The sequence below is a fragment of the Somniosus microcephalus genome, chromosome 8, assembly GCF_052327205.1.
Source record: "Somniosus microcephalus isolate GS21.2 chromosome 8, FLI_Smic_1.0, whole genome shotgun sequence".
NCBI classification, from domain to species: Eukaryota; Metazoa; Chordata; class Chondrichthyes; order Squaliformes; family Somniosidae; genus Somniosus; species Somniosus microcephalus.
In genome coordinates, this window is record NC_140994.1 from 211,311,280 (window position 1) to 211,336,197 (window position 24,918).

Sequence of the window (24,918 nt, forward strand, 5' to 3'; positions counted from 1 at the left end):
TAATTATCACCTCCGACAGCAAACTTGGCTTTTATTGCCCCTGGAGGTGATTGGAGCGCTAAATCAGGCGCTTCACACCTGTCTTAAGGCGCAAAGGCCGAGGAGCAAGGCGCTACCTCAGAGCGCTGGCGAAGCAAGGAAGGGCAAATCAAAATGAACCTGCAAAGTGCTGCTCAGTACTCAAAACTCCTTCACACAGTGTTGAATCTTTCCAGAAGTCTCTCTCTCTCTCACACAGAATGCGTGGTGCAAAAATGTCACCGGCAAAAAAAGGCAGGAAGCGGTCACCTTTAAATAGCGCTCCCCCAGTCCCTTCCTGACAGCAAAATGCTCCCCTCAACCTGTCGTTGCTAGCGGCAGGCGGTAAGGCAGGGGGCGCCACTCAATATCCGGGCCGGGGCGCTAATGGGGCGTTGCGCGCTCGACTGATATCACGATCTGCCGGCGCAGGAGATCGTGGTGGTAGTGTTTAGCGCCGCCGCAAAATGTCTAGTTAATTTCGCGAGCGGCGCAAACATCGCCGCGCCCGGGCGCTAGTTGCTTTACGCCCCAATTGGCGCCCTCTTAAGGCGCTAACGGGAGGTGCAAACAACTGAATTTTTACCCCTGTGTGTATTAACTTTTTCCTCCCTAAACATTCCTTGGCTATCCATATTGTTGCAAAATCAATGCTCACACCAAATATGCTTTCTGGCTTAGTCAGAAAATTATCTGTAGGTACTTAGTTTTCATCCACAAGTAGATCATGAGATATCAAAAGGATTCAGGTGACCTAAAGTATGAGCATCACACCAGCCATAACTGTTTGATAGCCAACCATGCAGAAATAAACCTTCATCTCAAGAGAAAGGTACATTCATAGCATCGTAACTGTCATACCTGAGCCCCTGCACCAGGCTCAGCAGAGTATGGGCTCACAATGCTTTTCTTGTAAATTGTCCTCAAATGACAGAACTATCCAGCCGAACAGGCTAATACGAAAGGTTTTCAAAACTTACAATAAGTGCTACATCTTCGATTTGAAGTGACACAAACCATTTTTTTAAAAAATAATGAAAAGTATTTCAGTTGCGTACCCCATCCAGCTACAGCTACATAGAAATTACAACATGGAAACAAGCCTAGCAATCCAACCAGTCTAGTCGGTGTTGCCATTTACTCTCACGTGAGCAAATAGTCTGAATCACATTTACCCACCCAGTTCCAATATCCCTTCAACCCCTTTTCCTCCATCGACCTATCCAATCTAAGCTTGAATGCTGACAAAGTTTCTGCCGCAACCATTCAAAAAAGGTGGTAGAGAAAAAGCGGGGAATTATAGACCGGTAAGCCTGACATCGGTAGTGGGGAAAATGCTAGAGTCTATTATAAAAGATGTAATAGCAGAGCATTTGGAAGGCAGTGACAGGATCGGACAAAGTCAACATGGATTTACAAAAGGTAAATCATGCTTGACTAATCTACTGGAATTTTTTGAGGATGTAACTGGTAAAATAGATAAGGGAGAACCAGTGGATGTGGTGTATTTGGACTTTCAGAAGGCTTTCGATAAGGTCCCACATAAGAGATTAGCGTGCAAAATTAAGGCACATGGGATTGGGGGCAATGTATTACCTTGGATAGAGAACTGGTTGGCGGACAGAAAGCAAAGAGTTGGAATAAACGGGTCGTTTTCCGAGTGGCAGGCAGTGACTAGTGGGGTACCGCAAGGATCGGTCCTAGGACCCCAGCTGTTCACAATATATATTAATGATCTGGACGAGGGAATTGGATGTAATATCTCCAAATTTGCAGACGACACAAAGCTGGGTGGGAGGGTAAGCTGTGAGGAGGATGTCGTGAAACTCTAGTACGATTTGGACAGGTTGGGTGATTGGGCAGAAACATGGCAAATGCACTATAATGTGGATAAATGTGAGGTTATCCACTTTGGTGGCAAAAACAGGAAGGCAGATTATTATTTGAATGGCAATAGATTGAGAGAAGGGGAAGTGCAAAGAGACCTGGGTGTTATTGTGCACCAGTCACTGAAGGTAAGCATGCAGGTGCAGCAGGCGGTTAAGAAGGCAAATGGTATGTTGGCCTTCGTAGCAAGAGGGTTCGAGTACAGGAACAAGGATGTCTTGCTACAGTTGTACAGGGCCTTGGTGAGACCGCACCTTGAGTATTGTGTGCAGTTTTGGTCACCTTACCTGAGGAAGGACGTTCTTGCCATGGAGGGAGTGCAGCGAAGATTCACCAGGCTGATACCTGGGATGGCAGGAATGACGTATGAGGAGAGATTGTGTCGATTGGGCTTATACTCACTGGAGTTTAGAAGATTGAGAGGGGATCTCATCGAAACCTATAAAATTCTGGCAGGTCTGGACAGATTAGATGCAGGAAGGATGTTTCTGATGGCCGGGGAGTCCAGAACCAGGGGTCATAGTCTAAGGATAAGGGGTAAGCCATTTAGGACTGAAATGAGGAGGAATTTCTTCACCCAGAGAGTGGTGAACCTGTGGAATTCTCTGCCACAGAGGGCGGTGGAGGCCAGTTCATTAAATATATTCAAGAAAGAGTTGGATATATTTCTTGAGGCTAAAGGGATCAAGGGATATGGGGAGAAGGCAGGGATAGGGTACTGAAATTGGATGATCAGCCATGATCTCATTGAATGGCGGAGCAGGCTCGAAGGGCCGAATGGCCGACTCCTGCTCCTATCTTCTATGAACCTATGAATCTATGACCCCTGGAAGTCAATTTCACAGCCCCACAACTCTGTGTAAAGAAGTTTCTCTTGCTCGCTGTTCTAAATGTCTTGCATTTAATCTTGTATTTATGTCCCCTGCATTCAATTCTGGGCACCGCACCTCAGGAAAGATATATTGGCCTTGGAGAGGGTACAGCACAGATTCACCAGAATGATACAGGGTCTTAAAGGATTAAATTATGAGGACAGGTTGCATAAAAGTGGGTTGTATTACCCTGGGTTTAGACGGTTGAGGGGTGATCTAATCAAGGTGTTTAAAATGATAAAGGGATTCGATAGGATAGATACAGAGAAACTGTTTCCTCTGGTGGGGTATCCACAACAAAAGGGACTCAATCTTAAAATTAGAATTAGGCCATTTAGGATTGAAATCAGGAAGCACTTTTTCCACACAAAGGGTAATGGAAATCTGGAACACGTTCCCCCAAAAGGCTGTGGATGCTGGGTCAATTGAAATTTTCAAGACTGAGATAGATTTTTGTTAGATAAGTGTACTTAGGGGTATGAAGCAAAGGCGGGTAAATGGAGCTGCGATATAAATCAGCCCAGATCTAGTAAATGGCAGAACAGGCTCGAGGGGCTGAATGGCCTACTCTAGCTCCCATGTTCCAGAACAGCCCTGCAATAAAGGGGGCAATTCTAACTTAACCGCCAGGAAGGAAATGAGCAGGTTCAGTTTGGCCGTCCCTTTAACACTCTGTCCGCTTTTACTCTACAATGGAGGCGGTGTGTAAAACAGGCGGCCGACCCGATCGCATCAGTTTCCCTTGAGCTGGTCAGGTTCAAATTTCCCCCTTAATTTCCAGGGTCCTGCAAATTCCTCCCTCATCTCAGGATCATAGGATGTATCTGGTCAGGCCCTGGTACTTTGTCTTTCTTTAACTCAACTACCTTTCCTATATTACTCTCAACCACGTCAAGATTCAGCTTCTCTTTAGTAAAGATCAATGCAAAATATTTATTAATAACTCCACCATTTTTGATCAACAGCTACAAAACTGACAATACTTTCCTCGCAGGGGTCCCACCTCACTTTAAAAAAAGATATTTTCTTATAGTTTCTCTTCTTCAATCTTAACAAGTTTCTACCCTCTTGGTGTCGTATTTGACCCCGAGATGAGCTTCTGAACACATATCACTAAGATCGCCTACTTCCACCTCCATAACATCGCCCAACTCTGCCCCTGCCTCAGCAACCTTCATCCATGAAGAAGACTTGACATGCCTCTAGACTTGACTATTCCAACGCACTCCTGGCTAGCTTCCTATCTTCCACCCTCCATAAACTCAAGCTCATCCAAAACCCTGCTGCCCGTATCCTAATTTGCACCAAGTCCCGTTCACCCATCTCCCATGCTCGCTGACTTACACTGGCTCCTGGTTGAGCAACGCCTCGATTTAAAAATTCTCATCCTTGTTTTCAAATCGCTCCATGGCTTCGCCCCTCCACTCCCTATCTCTGTAACCTCCTCCAGCCCTACAACACTCCGAGATATCTGCGCTCCTCCAGTTCTGGCCTATTGCACATCCCCGATTTTAATCCTGCCACCACTGGCACCCGTGCCTTCAGCTGCCAAGGCCTAAGCTCTGGAATTCCCTCCCTAAACCTCTCTTCGCTCCTTTAAGACTCTTCTTAAAACCTACTTATTTGACCAAGCTTTTGGTCATCTGTCCTAATATCTCCTTATGTGGCTCGGTGTCAAATTCTTTTTTATAATGCTCCTGTGAAGTGCCTTGGGACGTTTTACTATGTTAAAGGCGCTATATAAATGTAAGCTGTTGTTGACTTATCCATGGCATCCTAAAACTACTAGCAGTTTCCTTGTTTGTTAAAGGAATATACTTATTCTGATCTGGGGTCTCATTACCATCTTTTTTATAAATCCTACTATTGCTCTGCAGTCCTGTAGTCCTGTGTGCTGATTTCTCCTTCCACCAAGCTCAGCTGCCTCCTCATCTTTCTAAAGCCTGCCCTAATCCAATCTACTGCATTACACACAGGGATTAGGAACAAAATTGCAAAACAGATTCCAAAGTAGACTCGGAGACAATTTTAAAAAAAAACACAGGAATTTAACAGAATGATAAACCACGAGAAGGTAGGATAAAATGGGTCACGGCTCAGTGGAGAAATGCACCACACGGTGTGATATTGAGCTGAGCTAGCTGATCTCAGTTAGGGCAGTAACGTGGTGCAACAATTGGTCTCCTGAGAGTAGATGATTGCTCCAACCCTTTGATCAGCATCAAGTGGCCCCTGCTGGGACTGGAAGATGTGGACATCAGGCACGAGAACAGGATTGGGCTCAGCTGTGATGCCCATAACCACACCGCTTGGTATCTCGCCTACACTCAGTGTTTGAGCCCCTGATGAAGAATGGCCATTTGCGTGAGGTATGGAGGCCTGCCAGCACCTGTGGAATTGTATCCCTGCAGGGGTCACCGCCTCCATGAGAGAAAATTGGAAAACAAATAAGAAAATCAGAAAAAGGCCATTCAGTCCATCAAGCACAGTCCAATTAAGGCCATTTCTGGCACAAGAGTAAATCATTTTAACTCACTAAAACTCAATGGCCTAGAAATTCAGTGGGCTGCGCCACCCATTAGCGCCTTAAGAGGACGCTAAGTGGGTCGGAAGCCACTGGCCACACCTCCCACTAAATTCAGCGGGACGCTAATGGCGGCGCTAGCCGTTAGCGCTGCGCCACTACCGATGACGTCATCGGTGTGCGCAGCGCCCCGATCGCGATATTTAGATGCGCCCCCTGCTTTAACGCCGGGCGCTATTTGCGACTGGTTCAGGGGGGCCTACCTGCGGCGGTAGAGGCGCTAATTAAAGGAGAGGTGCGAGGCGGCCATTTTTTTTGCTGGCCGCCTGCCAGCACCTCTCCGCGCTGCCGTCCCCGGCCTCCTGAGCACCCCCCCCAACCCCCGCAGAGTGCCGACTGCGTTCCAAGAGCCCAGCACTTCTCCTCGGTGCCGGGCTCTTTTGCCGGCACTCGCGATCCTCGATCGCGCTGCACAAGGCCCCTCCCCTTTAAGAAGGGGAGGAAGGCCTGCAGTACCGCAGCACGCCGTGCTGCAGCGTGTGGTGCTGCGGCACGTTGCGCAGCGATATTCAGCTGCAGCGCCCCAAGGGGGATGCGGGGCGCCTCCAGTAGCGCCGCGCTTCCCTCTAGGGCGTGCAAACTGAATTTCCGGCGGGCAGCCGCAACTGCTTCCAGGGCGCTACTTTTAGCGCCCCGGCGAGGCTGGCGCCCCAAACAGGGCTATAGTGAATTTCTAGGCCAATGTGTTAAATTAATAGTACTCAATACATGGTTCATAATTCTGTCTCTGCTACAATAGCTTGGAGTGAGTTTCAAAGGGTGTCTGAGGAGACGCATAATTGAATTGGGTGTCCTGCCTTCCTGTCACTAACATCAACACATTTAATCTATCACTTCTCTGAGGAGTTTGCGATGTGGTTTAATCATAGAAAGCTGTGAAGTATTAAAATTTAAAAAAAATGTCTGTAGAAAAGTAAAACATATTATAATATTCAAATTCTAACACTGATAGAGCAGTCTTATTGTTCCATTACACACTCCCGACTAAAATTGTTTCAATTCCACCTCCTGACATCATGGCTTAGATTCTCCATCTTTCCTCTAGGGCTTTTTCAGCAGACCTGAGTGGGTGGGAATGGGAGAGGAGCGGGAGATCAATCAGGGACCCATTCTGACAGACCACCGCCCAATTTTACGGATGACCAATTTCCCATTGGAAATGACAGGTGACATACAATACGTCCATCTCTTTGTCGTTGGGCATACTGCAATGGTATGCAAATGACAGAAATACATCATCCAACATAATTTCTGTAATTTCGTCATTGCAACACTGGGCACCAGGGATGCCGGGGTTTAGGTTTTAAAGGACTGACCCCATGCCACACGATGCTGCAGCAAGCCAAAGGCCTTCAACAGCTATTGCTTGCATCATCTCGGATGCATTTCCCAGTTAATGCCAGGGTGCCCCAACAACAATCTAAATGACCTGACCCCAGAAATTCAACCACAGCCAGTGGTGCGTCCATGCAGCGGCAGAAGCCCTGCCCTGCCACCTGCATTACGGTTGAGTAGAATTCAAGTGCAAACTACATCCAGGGGTTCAAGTTCCTTGATACAATTTATTTTAAACACAATAATGATGGCATTGAAGTACTACAGACAAGAGTTTAATGTAAATCATTAACAAGGGCACTAATAATAACACAGTGGGGACACAGCACATTTACTATTACTTGATGGCTCTAGTGAATCTTAGGGGTAACCAGTGTCCAAATGGGAAAGAAGTTAAAATTTTCATTCCTGTACATAACCAGCATCCTCTGCAGCACTGAATATAATTGCAGTTTCCTACGGAAACTTTAGTCTTTCTGATAAGTAGAACATTGCATAACTGGAAGTGATTATAAAGGCAGTAACGTCATCTCAACTCCCGAGGGAAGACGACAGACTTGAAATCACCAGTCATAGCAGACATTGATAGTCAGGGCTCTCCATGCAGTTGGCACATGATGACTTACTCAAATGAAGTATCAACTGCAACATAATCAGTGGGATTTTCTGAATTTATTTTCTAATAGTTTCTAACCAAGAAACACCACATTCAGACTATATTTATAACTCCAGGATAATATAAGCAGGAAAGTTCTAACAAGCAAAGCACCCCCACTCAATCACTTTAATTATTTTCCTGTAAGACCTGGGACAAACATTTATAATCTTGTAATCCCTCCCTCTTCTATGCGATGCAGAACCACGCAACAAACCTCAATCAGAAACAGAGCATGAGTATTTAGGGGGATGCTCTGCAGACAGCTCCAATATATCCTCCCACACACATCTGAACTCCGAGCCAGGTACAGAGCTCATATTGCTTTAAGTGCATTGGGCTGTCTCCTCTTCCTGAACAACAGAGTGACACTGCACAACAGAAAGCCACACCCATATCAATCTGTAAATAGCATTCCCAAAATGACAAGTCAAACAGTACAACAACAACAAAAATAACTTGTATTTATATAGCGTCTTTAACGTAGTAAAACGTCCCAAGGCGCTTCACAGGAGTATTATAAGGCAAAAAATTTAACACTGAGCCACACAAGGAGAAATTAGGGCAGATGACCAAAAGCTTGGTCAAAGATGTAGGTTTTAAGGGGCGTCTTAAAAGAGGAAAGAAAGGCGGAGAGGTTTAGGGAGGGAACTCCAGAGCTTAGGGCCTAGGCAACAGAAGGCACGGCCACCAATGATTGAGCGATTATTATCAGAGATGCTCAAGAGGGCTGAATTACAGGAGCACAGATATCTCGGGGAGTTGTAGGGTTGGAGGCGATTACAGAGATAGGAAGGGGCGAGGCCATGGAGGGATTTGAAAACAAGGATGAGAATACTGAAATCGAGGCATTGCTTAGCCAGGAGCCAATGTAGGTTAGAGAGCACAGGGGACATGGGCAAACGGGACTTGGTGCGAGTTAGGACACGGGCAGCCGAGTTTTGGATGACCTCAAGTTTACACAGGGTGGAATGTGGGAGGCCAGCCAGGAGTGCGTTGGAATAGTCAAGTCTAGAGGTAACAAAGGCATGGATGAGGGTTTCAGCAGCGGATGAGCAGAGGCAAGGGCGGAGACAGGCAATGTTCCAGAGGTGGAAATAGGCGGTCTTAGTTATGCCACGGATATGTGGTTGGAAGCTCATTTCAGGGCCACATATGACACCAAGATTGCGAATAGTGTGGTTCAGCCTCAAACAGATGTTAGGGAGAGTGATGGGGTCAGTAGCTAGGGAATGGAGTTTGTGGCAGGGACCAAACACAATGGGATCACTTTGCAGAATTCCCTTTTGCAAAGGGTATTTGTGCAGAGGAGCAATTATTTAACTGTAACTGTAACAGCTGAGAAACATCATTCCTTAACTATTACCAATTAACTAATTGTGCTTCACTATCAATGTTTTCTGCTACAGCAGGTCCACAGAGTAACATGTAATTAACACAACAAAGTGCAAACTGGTCAATTACCTTAGTTATTAATTAGGAGGATGGCGCCATCAGCAAACTAGTTAATGGTTGGATAGGTGTTTGATGGGCTTTCTCTTTTAGTTTAAATATATTATATAAAAGCAGTGTTTTGTCAAGTGGATTCCAATGAAGCACAATGACAAGAGTGTGAAACGTTTGTACACTGTCACTTGAACTGTGAAAATCACTGAACTTTAAAACTAGGGTTGTGTCAGGAGAGCATTTGAACTATACATCAGGTGGTTACTGGTCAGTCACTGGTTGTGGCCGTGCAGGGACCTAATTGAAGTGAGGAGTATCACAGAGCATTATTCTCTGACTATATAAGCTGTGTCTTTATGCATCTCTCCACTTCACCTGACGAAGGAGCAGCGCTCCGAAAGCTTGTGATTTCAAATAAAACTGTTGGACTATAACCTGGTGTTGTGTGACTTCTTACATTTGTCCACCCCAGTCCAACACCGGCATCTCCACACCATGGCTACTATCGACACCACAAACTGCCGGCTCAAAGTGGAGAGGATCTCCAAGAAGATCGCGCATATCGACACAGACATCAAGTTTCTACAGAGATGCAAGAAAGCAGACAAGATCCCGAAAGGACTACAGATCACGAACCCACTCAAGTCGACCTACAACACAGACTACGCTGAGAGACTCTGCCGTCGTACCTCTCGCACACTCCTCAACCATCTCGTACACCAGCGCTACAGCAGACGCCGCAACCTCGAAACCAAGATAGAGTCGATGTTCTCAGCCTGTGCTCAGGACACAGCAGACCAGCTACGAGACACCGCCAAACAGACGAGGCAACGGAACTACACTGCCTACATGCACACCAAGAACAGGAAGCTTGAGAAACTCAGCATCACCACCAGCAGCAACCAAGCCTCCCCTGGTACCACGGTTGAAACCACAGGGAAGTCCATCGTCAACTTGTCCGACCACACCCTTCAACCAGACGAAATTGAAGTTCTCAGCCGAGGGCTCAATTTCTGCCCCACCACCAAAATGGACCCCATCGGTCTCACGGCAGACACAGAGGAATTCATCAGGAGAATGAGGTTCCGGGAATTCTTCCACAAATCCCAAGATGTCAGCAGCGAACCCAATGAGACAACCAATGATCCGGAACAGCAGACAGAGGGATCTGCAGTGCAGCAACCGAAGAAGAAAGAGTCAAACTGGACCCCTCCGGAGGGTCGCTGCCCTAAGCTTGACATGTATGCTCAAGCTGTCAGGAGATGCATCAATGCCAGATTCATCAGCCGCACTCACAAGACAGTCCAGAATGTCACCCGAGCACAACGCAACGCCATCCACGCTCTCAAGACCAACTGCAACATCGTCATCAAACCAGCAGACAAAGGAGGAGCCATCGTCATACAGAACAGAACGGACTATTGCAAAGAAGCATACTGACAACTGGACAACCAGGAACACTACAGACAGTTAGCTGCAGATCAGACCAAAGAACACACCCGCCAACTCAACAAGCTGATCAAGACCTTCGATCCCGACCTTCAAAACATCCTACGCGCTCTCATCCCACGTACTCCCCGCGTGGGAGACTTCTACTGCCTCCCAAAGATACACAAAGCCAACACACCTGGACATCCTATCGTATCAGGCAACGGAACCCTGTGTGAGAACCTCTCTGGATACGTCGAGGGCATCCTGAAACCCATCGTACAGGGAACCCCCAGCTTCTGTCGTGACACTACAGACTTCTTACAGAAACTCAGCACCCACGGACCAGTTGAACCAGGAACACTCCTCGCCACGATGGATGTCTCGGCACTCTACACCAGTATCCCCCACGATGACGGCATTGCTGCGACAGCCTCAGTACTCAACACCAATAACAGCCAATCTCCAGACGCCATCCTACAACTCATCCGCTTCATCCTTGACCACAATGTCTTCACCTTCGACAACCAGTTCTTTACCCAAACACACGGAACAGCCATGGGGAACAAATTCGCACCCCAATATGCAAACATCTTCATGCACAAGTTCGAGCAAGACTTCTTCGCTGCACAGGACCTCCAACCAACGCTATACACCAGATACATCGACGACATTTTCTTCCTATGGACCCACGGCGAAGAATCACTGAAAAGACTACACGATAACATCAACAAGTTCCATCGAACCATCAAACTCACCATGGACTACTCCTCAGAATCGGTTTCATTCTTGGACACACGAATCTCCATCAAAGACGGACATCTCAGCACTTCACTCTACCGCAAGCCCACGGACAACCTCAGGATGCTCCACTTCTCCAGCTTCCACCCTAACCACATTAAAGAAGCCATCCCCTATGGACAAGCCCTGCGAATACACAGGATCTGCTCAGATGAGGAGGAATGTGATGGACACCTACAGACGCTGAAAGATGCCCTCGTAAGAACGGGATATGACGCTCGACTCATCGATCGACAGTTCCAACGGGCCACAGCGAAAAATCGCATAGACCTCCTCAGAAGACAAACACGGGACACAACCAACAGAGTACCTTTTGTCGTCCAGTACTTCCCCGAAGCAGAGAAACTGCGCCATGTTCTTCGCAGCCTTCAACATGTCATCGATGACGACGAACACCTCACTAAGGCCATCCCCACGCCTCCACTACTCGCCTTCAAACAGCCGCCTAACCTCAAACAGACCATCGTTCGCAGCAAATTACCCAGCTTTCAGGAGAACAGCGACCATGACACCACACAACCCTGCCACGGCAACCTCTGCAAGACATGCCAGATCATCAACACAGATACCATCATCACATGTGAGGACACCACCCACCAGGTACATGGTACATACTCATGTGACTCGGCCAACGTTGTCTACCTCATACATTGCAGGAAAGGATGCCCCGCAGCATGGTACATCGGCGAGACCATGCAGACACTGCGACAACGGATGAACGGACACCGTGCAACAATCGCCAGGCAGGAGTGTTCCCTCCCAGTCGGGGAACACTTCAGCAGTCAAGGACATTCAGCCTCCGATCTTCGGGTAAGCATTCTCCAAGGCGGCCTTCGAGACACACGACAACGCAAAATCGTAGAGCAGAAACTGATAGCCAAGTTCCGCACTCATGAGGACGGCCTCAACCGGGATCTTGGGTTCATGTCACGCTACATGTAACCCCACCTGACGTAGGGTCATCCAGACTCGAGTCGTTGTTGGCTTGTTCTCTCTACACAGATGCGGCCGGACCTGCTGTGATTTCCAGCAAAAAAAATTATTTTTTGTCTGTTTTTTGTTTTTCATACAGAACCCAGCATCTGCAACATTTGACCCCTTGTGACCCCACCTCATTGTTCTTTGATGTAATGTTTTCCTGACTAACCTGTTTGGACACCATTCACACCTTTGATTGCTGTGATTATCTCTCTGCCGAGGTGTGATAAATGGCAGTTAGAAAGATTACCTGTAATCATCTGGCATTATTCTCTGACTATATAAGCTGTGTCTTTATGCATCTCTCTACTTCACCTGACGAAGGAGCAGCGCTCCGAAAGCTTGTGATTTCAAATAAAACTGTTGGACTATAACCTGGTGTTGTGTGACTTCTTACATTTGTCCACCCCAGTCCAACACCGGCATCTCCACACCAGAGTAAATTGGGACTACATTAAACATTAATACAAAAGCAAAATACTGCGGATGCTGGAAATCTGAAATAAAAAGAGAAAATGCTGGAAATACTCAGCAGGTCAGGCAGCATCTGTGGAGAGAGAAACAGAGTCGATGACCCTTTGTCAGAACTGGAAAAAGTTGGAGATAAAATGGATTTTTATGCAAGTGTAGGGGCAGGGAAAGAACAAAAGGGAAGGTCTGTGATAGGATGGAAGGCAGGAGAGATTAAGAGACAAAAGGGATGATGGTGCAAGGCAAAAGGAGATGGTAATGGGACAAGTTAAGAAACAAAAGATGACTCTAGATTAAACATACTGCCCTAAGAGCAATTTTTTCCTAGAGCCCATTAATACCAATGCACTAAATACACCTGGCGAAAAAAACTATTCCGGCTAAGAAGTTTTGGTGATTTTTTTTTGTAGATGAATTTTAAGGAATGGACCATTTTCCACTACTTGCACCCAGTTATCAGCATTAAGCACTCTCAGGATGGGTATAGCACACGCTAGTTGCAGAGAAAGTCCTCTGTTTTGCCCTCACAATGCTCCTTTACAATCTTGACTGAGCATATTTGTACTGCATCAGTGTGATCCATTAATTTCCCCCACTAGCCATCATATTTGCTTCTTTGAATGGGAATAACAAGTTAATGCCAATTAGTACTGAACTGTGGGTCGTTCTATCCTGGGCATATGCACCCACTAGGAAAACTGCCCAACTTCATTTTACCCAGAATCATTATATTTGGCATAGACATTCATTATAATCTGTCAGATCTGCGATGCAGCCCAGGTCCTAAAGATAAAAGGACCATGCGAAAATACACCACCGTAGATTTTCGGAACTGCCTTACTTTAGCATTAGTGTTAACCCATCCATGTTACATAGGTTAACGCAGTAGTTAAAATACTGCCGATTGGAAAATCCAAGCCATCTCCACCTCCTCCACACAGTTTGACACTGTAATTATGTAAACATTCCCAAGTACATGGACGCATCCTGTACGCAGCTGACACTTCAGGTTTTGTTCCAAAATCATTGTATAGTATTTATAGAGCAGGACAATTATTATGTTGTTCTCGTTCACAATGTACATTAACAGCAGCCTTGAAAACCTGTGCTGACAAGGTTAGAGTAAGTTGTTTTTATTTAAAGGGGCTGGACTATAATTGTGCAAAAGAAGGACTTCCCAGGAACTAATCAAGAATGAGTTTTTCTTCAAATGGCCTTTCCTAATTTCAATATTATAGTGTGTTGGATGGAGATAGAAGGTCCCGTGACTCTTAGACCCAGTTAATGCCAGCAGGAGCACCCCTTCTGCTCATCACTAGCAGAGAAATCACACCCTTCACCATTCTCACCTACATGCAGGTTACAAAACAAGCAAGCATCAAAACTCAAAGGTTTTGCATCAAGATAACCTGTACACATTGGATCTCTTTAAATGATGAGCATGTGAAGTTCAGACAGTGCTCCAGTGCAATGAAGACAATCCAACTTCTGCAACAAACCATATTTTATCAATGGGTTCTGCTCCCCAAAGCAGAATTTCAAATGATCAGAAACTCTCAGATTTTTTTTTCATCATCCAAGTACTCAATCCTAAAAGCTGGGGATTGCATCACAAGTACAGTAACAGTTCACTGGTCTCTTGAAAGTGTATGTTACATCTCTATATAAAACTGGCCTCTGTACTGTGCATAACCCCTGTAAAGGATAAGATATTATAGTGGGGCAGGAAAAGTACATACGGTGCTGACTCTTTTGAGTGTTCTTTGTGTATCAGTGTTAGTGTTATTGCATATGTGAGCATGGGAAAAAGAATCACAGCTCTCTTAAAGACTTTAGTGTCAGCTGTGGCTCAGTGGGTAGCACCCTCGCCTCAGAGTTAGAAGGTTGTGGTTCAAGTCCCTCTCCAGGGACTTGAGCACAAAAATCTAGGCTGACACTCCAGTGTAGTACTGAGGGAGTGCTGCACTGTCAGAGGTGCTGTCTTTTGGATGAGACATTAAACCGAGGCCCCGTCTGCCCTCTCAGATGGACGTAAAAGATCCTATGGCAATATTTCGAAGAAGAGCAGTAGAGTTATCCCCGGTGTCCTAGCCAATATTTCTCCCTCAATCAACATCACTAAAAAAAAAGCAGATTATCTGGTAATTATCACATTGCTGTTTGTGGGAGCTTGCTGTGCACAAATTGGCTGCCACATTTCCTACATTACTATAGTGACTACACTTCAAAAAGTACTTCATTGGCTCTAAAGCGCTTTGGGACACCCGGTGGTCGTGAAAGGCGCTATATAAATGCAAGTCGTTCTTTCGTTCTTTTCTTTATGTGTGTTTGTAATTAAAACTGTAAGGGGGAAAAATTTGGTGTCGTCCCTTTTGGGGCACTAACGTCAGTGGGCGAAAAAATTAGCGCCCCTCCGCCTGAAATTCAGTTGTAGTGCCCCAAGCAGCAGGCGGGGTGCTACGGGAAGAGCTCCCCCTCCTGCTTGGGGCGCTACAACTGAATATCGCAGCACTACATGCAACCGCGCCATACGCGTCGGCACGTAGCACCACGTCATTGCAGGCCTCCCTCCCCTGATTAAAGGGGAGGGGCCTAGCACTACGTGCACCGGGGCCCTGCTGGACCACCGGGGAGCGGGGTGTCGTGAAAAGAGGAGTGCCGGGCTGAGTAATCGCGGCCGGCACCCCGAAGAAAAAAGGGGAAGGGGGCAGGTGCTGGCAGTTGGCCAAAAAAATGGCCGCCCGACACCTGCCCTTTAAGTAGCGCCGCCGCGGCTGCAAAAACGCCCCCCTGACCCTGTCGGACATATCGTCCGGCGATAGGTCAGGGGGCGCAAGTGAAGTTTGCGGCCAGGGCGCTGCGCATGGTGATGACGTTATCGATGGCGGCGCAGCACCGCGGGGCGCTACAGGCCGCCGCCACTGTTAACCTCCCACTGAATTTCACGGGAGGCGTTAGCGGCGCCATACCTGGACGCTAGGGGATTTGCACCCCGTTAGCGCCCCCTGGGGGTGCTAACGAGAGACGCAAATAAACCCAATTTTTCCCCCTAAGAATAAAAAGTCCTGTGCATGATTGATGAAGCAATAATGCCATTTTGTTTCCAATTATGGCACTAGCTCACCCTTAAACAGGAACTCTCTTTTAAAGAATATCTAATTTGTCTACTTTTATCACATGATGTGGAGATGCCGGTGTTGGACTGGGGTGGACAAATGTGAGAAGTCACACAACACCAGGTTATAGTCCAACAGCTTTATTTGAAATCACAAGCTTTCGGAGCGCTGCTCCTTCGTCAGGTGAAGTCAGACTTCACCTGACGAAGGAGCAGCGCTCCGAAAGCTTGTGATTTCAAATAAAACTGTTGGACTATAACCTGGTGTTGTGTGACTTCTCACTTTTATCACAGACTGGGATGGTTCTGCCTGTGCCTACAAATGATTTGTCTTCACAATGTACTTGATAGATCTATAGCTGATTCCTCTCAAGAGCAAAGTTGAGTTTTCCAGCTCATTCAACATGAGAGCTGCATGCAGAAAGAATGAATCCCCGAATGCAGAACCATGGCAGCTTGTGAACCTCATCAGCAAATTGATGGCTGAAAAGCCAACAAGAAAACTGAAGGAAATCTAACAGAGTGCCAATCTATTAGTATTAAGCTTGAATATCTCTCGGCACCAGGGGAAGAGTACTACTGAGCTACCAACCTCGCTGGTTAGAAAAGGCAAAAACAATACCTGCTTCTTGAAATTCTCCATTCACCAGTTCCAACCAGTAGACATCAACCTCGTCAAGGTCATAGCGAAATGTGCTCCTTGGAGGCAACTTCATGTCCACGTAGCCAGACTCAGAAGACTCACAGCCAGTTAGAGTGTCCAACATTTGCTCTCTTGGAGCCAAAAGTGTTTTCTCAAATTCTGGTAAAACCCTACAGAAAGAGCAAATGAGGTCAAAAATTAAATGCCATTCTATCACAAATAATCTCACTAGGCCACAATTCCAACCTTGTCTTTCCTTGATGCTTATATGTGGAAAAGGCCAACACGAACTGTGGTAATTAGAATGGTCCATTGTGACTGACATACAAATGATTTGGGAACCAGTTTGTTAATGTACAATCTGGTACTACTTTCATCTGAAGGGAACGACAGCACTGGGACTGCTTCAGCCAGATCAGTATCACCCCTAGAAGGCATACCCCAGGCTAATAATAATGCTGACATCCATCAACATCCAGTTCACTGGGTTACTGCAAAACTCAAGTTATTTACTCCTGCGAGGTGGTGTGCTTGCTTCCTCTGTTCATTTTTGTAACTAAACAGATCAGAATTCTTTCAAGAGAACTTGCTTACCCAATCAGATCCTACATTAGCAGTCTGAATACAGCACTGGTCCCAGTATATTTTGACGCATTTATACATACTGCACTAAAATACTCAGCAACACACTGCACAATCTCCCTGCCAGTAAGATGAAAGTAGTGCCACTGCATGTTGTAGCCAGAGGTTAGCCAGCAATATCTTCTCCTCAGTCCCTTGCACAGTCACCTCCAGAGTATACCAGGTTTCCATCCTTGTCTACCTGTTGCCCCTCAATAACATTATCCAATGACATTCCACATGTATGCTGACAACATCTAGCTCTAATACAAAAGCAAAATACTGGGGATGCTGGAAATCTGAAAATAAAAACAGAAAATGCTGGAAATACTCAGCAGGTCAGGCAGCATCTGTGGAGAGAGGAACAGAGTTAACATTTCAGGTCGATGACCTTTCATCAGAACTGGAAAAAGTTAGAGATGTAACATATTTTAAGCAAATACAGGGGTGGGGAAGGGGAGGAAGGAACAAGAGGGAAGGTCTGTGATAGGGTGGAGGTCAGGAGTGATTAAATGACAAAAGGTATGATAGTACAAAGCAAAAGGAGATGGTAATGTAATGTCCCATTACCATCTCCTTTTGCTTCGTATGGAGATGTCCCATTACCATCTCCTTTTGCTTTGTATGGTAATGTCCCATTACCATCTCCTTTTGCTCTGTATGGTAATGTCCCACTACATCTCCTTTTGCTTTGTATGGTAATGTCCCACTACCATCTCCTTTTGCTTTGTATGGTAATGTCCCATTACCATCTCCTTTTGCTCTGTATGGTAATGTCCCATCACATCTCCTTTTGCTCTGTATGGTAATGTCCCATCACATCTCCTTTTGCTTTGTATGGTAATGTCCCATTACATCTCCTTTTGCTTCGTATGGAGATGTCCCATTACCATCTCCTTTTGCTTTGTATGGTAATGTCCCATTACATCTCCTTTTGCTTTGTATGGTAATGTCCCGTTACCATCTCCTTTTGCTTTGTATGGTAATGTCCCGTTACCATCTCCTTTTGCTTTGTATGGTAATGTCCCGTTACCATCTCCTTTTGCTTTGTATGGTAATGTCCCATTACATCTCCTTTTGCTTTGTATGGTAATGTCCCATTACATCTCCTTTTGCTTTGTATGGTAATGTCCCGTTACCATCTCCTTTTGCTCTGTATGGTAATGTCCCATTACATCTCCTTTTGCTTTGTATGGTAATGTCCCGTTACCATCTCCTTTTGCTTTGTATGGTAATGTCCCGTTACCATCTCCTTTTGCTTTGTATGGTAATGTCCCGTTACCATCTCCTTTTGCTTTTATGGAAATGTCCCATTACCATCTCCTTTTGCTTTTTATGGTAATGTCCCATTACCATCTCCTTTTGCTTTTTATGGTAATGTCCCATTACCATCTCCTTTGTGAAGCTCCTTGGGACATTTGCTGCATTAAAGATGCTGTGTGAATGCAAGTTGTCGTTGGTTATGCCCATCAATTCACTACTGCTATCCATCCCGGTTTCGAAGAGCCAATGTTCAAGAAGGGAACTGGCTAAGCTCATCAATAAGTTTGTGAATTTTTGTAATATCTGGTATTCCACTTCTTTGGTTTGTGTTACAGGTGATGGAGGGAAGGTCAGCAGAAGTTTATCCTCAACTGTGATAGATAATATCAGCTCCTTGGGAAGCTAAAGTAAGAATTGTGGCCTGGAGACTAGTCCTCAATAGGAGAGCTAGGAGTCACATGTTTGGAACATCTTAAAGACAAGTTCCCTCCTTCAGAAAACAAAATGAGCAATTAAAATTTGGAAGCCTACAAAATAGCTCCTGTATGACAAAGAACTCCATTCCTCCCAAAGGCACGTGGAGAAGTTTAGTTTAGATTCTGGGGTTTTGAGAATAGACACTAAAATTATGAAGAATTATATTACTTGCAATAAATTAAAACAAGGGCAGCTTAACCTATAAACATATCACATCCTTATTCATCTGCACAGCTGGAACCCTGGATTCACAGCAATGCTGTAGAGGTTGCAGTGGAGAGGGTGCAACCTTGCATATCTTTTGGGTATGACCAAAAATCCAGGCCTATTTATATAAGGTACTTCATGACATCAAAGAGATCACTAAATACGCAACTGAACCAGAGCCACCACACTGCCTCCTCTACCTCTTTCTGAGAAAATCATGTGTTTCCTGAAGCTGAACCAGGAGAAATTTAACACGTGGTCCCTGTTCGTGGTCTCTGCCAACATTATCCAGGTAACTTTGGTACCACCCAGAAACACACGCCACCCAAATGTGTTGGAAAATGATGGTACAACTAAAAAAGCCATCGGATGACGGCTTAGCAGTACATCATAACCCTACAACAGCTCCCAAAATCAGTTGACATGGTCATCCACTTGCTAAGGCACAATATAATGCTTAATTCCTGCCACCCTGCACCATATAAACTGCATCTTGTATATTGTATATCAGGGATATCTAAACTGTAGCCCGTTGGCCACATTCGGCCCTCAAGACCAAAGAAGCTTAGTCCTATTAACAATTATTTCTTATTCACTGGTTTGGCCTGTTTTGAAATTTGTGGGGATGATGTTTGGAGAAGGGCTGTTCTTAGCGCTGTTGCTTCATTAATGGATAAATCCTAAATCAGAGCACCCATATCTGTTAGTATCAGCAACTTGAGATATATGCAACTTCATTGGAACTTTATTATAGAGCCTTGGATCACATATACAGGAAACTTTCTTTTATCCGGCACGGATGGGACCGACGTGGTGCCGGTTCATCAAAAATTCCGGATAACCGAACGCTATAGTAAAAGATACGGAGCTGAGAGCTCCGTATAAAGCAACAAACCCTGTTGCACAGCTTCAGAACAATCGGCACAAATTGCAAGCGTCTCTGTAGCTTAGCAACAGCTGCAGCTACACCCTTGCACAGCAACAAATGGAGTAAAAAAAGTAATAAAAGTTACCTGAACCTACTCCTGAATTTTGCCGGTTAACCGACATTTCCGGTTATTTAGGGGCCGGTTAATCGAAAGTTTCCTGTATGTACCTATGTTGTTCACAAAGACAAAATGCTTGTATGCTCCCACTATATACTGTCATCTAACACTTTATGCATTGCAATTATTGTAACTGGAGAACAATTTTAATTAGAAAAATATAAAATTACATTGGGGAAAAGGGTGAAAAATTAACTATGGACCCAGAACGGGAATAAAATTAACATCCCTCCCCCTAAGTATATGTATATTTTATTGGTTAGAGTTGAGATGTGGCATTCCAGGAACATCATGTAAATGTCAGTCATTCAGGAGGAACTCTGAGACTTCCTGCCACTGATACCATTTCCTTCTGTATCCACGACACTCCGATTGCTTGCCCTGATAGCCAACAGTGTCCCTGCCATGTGTTTAATCCCCAGGCGGTTTTGTCTGTGAAGCTCCAGAGAGTTTAATGAAATAAATTCACATCTACCAGTAGCGTGTACAGGCGAAAGCTTGGGGAAAGGCTGCCCACCCTCCACCTTGTCCTGGGGTGGTTAGCATGAAGATGGAACACTTGATTTATATAAGAACATAAGAAATAGGAGCAGGAGTAGGCTATTCAGCCCTTCGAGCCTGCTCCGCCATTCAATAAGATCATGGCTGATCTTCTACCTCAACTCCACCTTCCCGCACTATACCTTGGTTCCCTTAGAATTCAATAATCTATTGATCTCTGTCTTGAATATACTCAACAACAGAGCATCCACAGCCATCTGGGGTAGAGAATTCCAAAGATTCACAACCCCTTGAGTGAAGAAATCTCTCCTCATCTCAGTGCTAAATGGCCGACCCCTTATTCTGAGACTGTGACCCCTGGTTCTGGATTCCCCAGCAAGGGTAAACATCCTCCCTGCATCTACCCTGTCAAGCCTCTTAAGAATTTTGTATGTTTCAATGAGATCACCTCTCATTCGTCTAAACTCGAGGGAATATAGGCCTAGTCTACTCAATCTGTCCTCATAGGACAATCCCCCTCATCCCAGGAATCAGTCTGGTGAACTTTTGTTCCAAGTATATCCTTCCTTAGGTAAGGAGACCAAAACTGTACATGGTACTCCAGGTATGGTCTCACCAGGGCCCTATATAATTGTAGTAAGACGTCTTTACTCTTATACTCCAATCCTCTTGTAATAAAGGCTAACATACCATTTGCTTTCCTAATTGCTTGCTGTACCTGCATGTTAACTTTCTGTGATTCCTGGAAAAGGGCACCAGGTCCCTCTGAACACCAACATTTCCCAAACTCTCACCATTTGATATACCTATCAATTCCTCCAATAAAAGGCGAAGAGTTACGAAGGTGACTAAAGGTTTTTATTGACTAAATAACAGCCCACTCTCGTGGGTGATCCGATCCAAGCAGGAGGAATACCAGCCAGTCGCTCACCTTTATACCTGGCCTGGTGGGTGGAGCCAAGGCGGAGTCGGCAGTGGTCATCCCAGGTATAGCAGTGTGGCAAGAGGCGACCTCGTACCGTGATACAATAGTGGTCAGTGATACAGTTATAACGAACAGTGGTGAACAGTGCTAACGATAGTGAACGTGGTTTACCACATTCACCCCTTGTTTAGAATTAAGTCCGGCGGGGTGAAGTGTACTACCAATTCTGGTAGGTCAGTCTGTCCGGAGGCTTCGTAAGCCTCTCCGATCGCCGCAGCGGTGGTGTTGCCTTATCCGGTGCTGGTGCCTTATCCGGTGTTGATGCTGGTGTTTGCGTGGTCGGCGAGGGCTCGTGGGGTTCCGGCATGCCGTCTACCTGGACTGAGGTTGGGGGGGTGGTGGCGGTGTTTCCGGATCGGCTGAGGGTGCGAGGTCTCGTAGGGAGACAGTGTCCTCCCGCCCGTCTGGGTACGCCACGTAGGCGTACTGGGGGTTGGCGTGCAGGAGGTTCACCCTCTCGACCAGGGGGTCCGTTTTATGGGTCCTCACGTGTTTCCGCAGCCAGACCGGCCCCGGGGCGGTCAGCCAGGTTGGTAGAGTGGTTCCCGTAGTCGACTTCCTGGGGAAAACGAACATTCGTTCATGGGGGGTGGTGTTAGTGGCCGTGCAAAGTAATGACCGGATGGAGTGCAGCGCTGTCGGGAGGACTTCTTGCCAGCGGGAGGTTGGGAGGCCCTTAGACTTTAAGGCTAAGAGGACGGCCTTCCATACCGTCGCGTTCTCTCTTTCCACCTGACCGTTACCTCTGGGGTTGTAGCTGGTGGTCCTGCTTGCTGCAATACCTCTCTCTAGGAGGTATTGCCGGAGTTCCTCACTCATGAAGGAGGAGCCCCGGTCGCTGTGTATATAGTTCGGGAACCCGAACAAGGCGAAGAGGGCATTCAGGCACTTAATGACCGTGCTACTGGTCATGTCGGGGCAGGGGAAGGCAAAGGGGAAACGGGAGTACTCATCAACGATGTTGAGGAAGTACACATTACGGTCAGAGGACGGGAGGGGCCCCTTAAAGTCGATGCTCAGGCGCTCGAAGGGGCGGGTGGCCTTGATCAGGCTTGCTCGGTCCGGCCTATAGAAGTGCGGTTTGCACTCCGCACAGGTCTGGCAGTTCCTGGTCATGGTCCTGACCTCCTCGATGGAGTAGGTCAGGTTGCGGGCCTTAATGAAATGGTAGAGTCTGGTGACTCCGGGGTGGCAGAGCTGGTCGTGGAGGGTCTGAAGCCTATCGATATGCGCGCTGGCGCATGTCATTCGTGAAAGGGCATCAGGGGATTCGTTCAGCTTGCCTGGCCGGTACAAGATCTCATAATCGTAGGTGGAGAGCTCGATTCTCCATCTCAAAATCTTGTCATTCTTGATTTTGCCCTTCAGCTTGTTATTAAACATGAAAGCCACCGAACGCTGGTCGGTGAGGAGGGTAAATCGTTTGCCTGCCAGGTAGTGCCTCCAGCGCCGTACTGCCTCCACGATCGCCTGGGCCTCTTTCTCGACCGACGAATGTCGGATCTCGGGGCCCTGTAGGGTCCTTGAGAAGAAGGCCACTGGCCTCCCCTCCTGGTTTAGGGTGGCGGCTAAGGCGAAGTCGGAGGCGTCGCTCTCCACCTGAAAGGGGATGGACTCGTCCACTGCGTGCATCGTGGCCTTGGCTATGTCTCCCTTAATGAGGGAGAAGGCCGTGCACGCCTCCTCCGTGAGGGGGAAGGAAGTGGCTTTCAGGAGGGGTCTGGCTTTGTCCGCGTAATTGGGTACCCATTGGGCATAGTAGGCGAAAAGCCCCAGGGTTCTCCTAAGTGCTTTAGGGCAGTGGGGGAGGGGTAGCTCCATGAGGGGGCGCATTCTTTCTGGGTCGGGGCCGATGATTCCGTTCTCCACTACGCAGCCGAGGATGGCAAGGCGCGTGGTGTTAAACACGCATTTCTCCTTATTGTAGGTGAGGTTCAGCCGTTGGGCCGTACGGAGGAATTTCTCCAGATTCGCGTCATGTTCCTGCTGGTCGCGGCCGCAGATAGTGACGTTATCTAGGTAGGGGAATGTAGCCTGCAGTTCGTTCTGGTCAACCATCTGGTCCATCTCCCTTTGGAAGACCGAGACCCCATTAGTGACACCGAAGGGGACCCTAAGGAAGTGGTATAGGCGCCCATTCGCCTCGAAGGCGGTATACTGGCGGTCCTCAGGGTGGATAGGGAGTTGGTGGTAGGCCGACTTCAGGTCGATGGTCGAGAATACTTTATACTGTGCAATCTGATTGACCATGTCAGATATGCGGGGGAGGGGGTATGCGTCCAGCTGGGTATATCTGTTTATGGTCTGGCTGTAGTCGATGACCAGGCGGTTTTTATCGCCGGTCTTTACGACTACGACCTGGGCACGCCAGGGGCTGCTGCTCCCCTCGATAATGCCCTCTTTCAGGAGGCGCCGCACCTCAGAGCTAATGAAGGCTCTGTCCCCGGCGCTATACCGCCTGCTTTTGGTAGCGACGGGTTTGCAGTCAGGGGTAAGGTTAGCAAACAGAGAGGGTGGCGGGACCTTGAGGGTGGAGAGGCTGCAGGTGTTACGCGGTGGGCGGTTTAACGTTTGCTGGTTGTTGACTGTGAGTGGGGGGAGGGGTCCACCGTATGCTAGGGTTACGCTTTGGAGGTGGGATTGGAAGTCCAGCCCTAGTAGGACGGCAGCGCAGAGATGGGGGAGGACGAGGAGTTTAAAGTTTTTATACTCCGTGCCCTTAACCGACAGGGTCACGACACAGTAGCCGCTGATGTCCGTGGCGTGGGACCTCGATGCCATCGAGATTCGGCTGCGCGTTGGTAGGACAGAGAGGGAGTAGTGGCTCACCGTGTCTGGGTGGATGAAGCTCTCCGTGCTTCCGCTGTCGAACAGGCAGGTCGTGGCGTGGCCGTTCACTTTGATGTCCATCATTGACTTGGACAGATGGTGCGGGCGGGCTTGGTCCAGGGTGACGGAAGCTAGTGTGTAGCTGAGCGAGTCGTTGTCATCTGCGGGCGAGGCGGTCGGGCGTGGTGAGTAAAATGGCGTCTCCCACGAGGTAGGGCCCCATGAGGCACTATTGGGGTCGGTTGCCTTAATCAAAGATGGCCGCCCCCATGACTCATGTGTGGGGATGCTGGCCTCAGTTGCCCTAAACAAAGATGGCCGCCCCCATGACTCATGTGTGGGGATGCTGGCCTCAGTTGCCCTAAACGAAGATGGCCGCCCCCATAGTTCGCATGCGGCACTGCTGGCCTCTGAGGATCCGCTCCTGCAGGCCTTGGAGAAGTGGCCTTTCTTCAGGCAGGTTCTACATATGGAGTTCTTGGCTGGGCAGCGCGACCTCGGGTGCTTCTCCTGGCCACAAAAAAAACAGCCGGCGGCCCGATCGCGGATGCCCGATGTCGGGGCCGGTGCCGGGGGTGGCGGGGCCGGTCGGGTCCGGGACGCCGACGCAGAGGTAGGTCCCGGGGGCGGCGCTGGGAAGGGTGCTGTGGTAGGGGTCGGGCCCGAGTCCCAGGGTCGCGAGCAGTACCTGGTGAATGCTTCCTGATCTTGGTGGGCCACTTCCAGGGAGATAGCGAGGGCTTCAGCTTTTTCCAT

General features: G+C 47.4%; 1 protein-coding gene across 3 annotated transcripts in view; it reads right to left on the bottom strand.

Annotated features, from left to right (window-relative positions):
* jade2 (jade family PHD finger 2) overlaps nucleotides 1–24,918 on the bottom strand; it is a 216,362-nt gene that overhangs the window by 86,975 nt on the left and 104,469 nt on the right. For all 3 annotated transcript variants that reach the window (XM_085995671.1, XM_085995673.1, XM_085995672.1), the window contains exon 7: nucleotides 16,213–16,403. In XM_085995671.1, coding sequence (XP_085851797.1) covers nucleotides 16,213–16,403 — 191 coding nt within the window. The remainder of the gene's footprint in view (nucleotides 1–16,212; nucleotides 16,404–24,918) is intronic.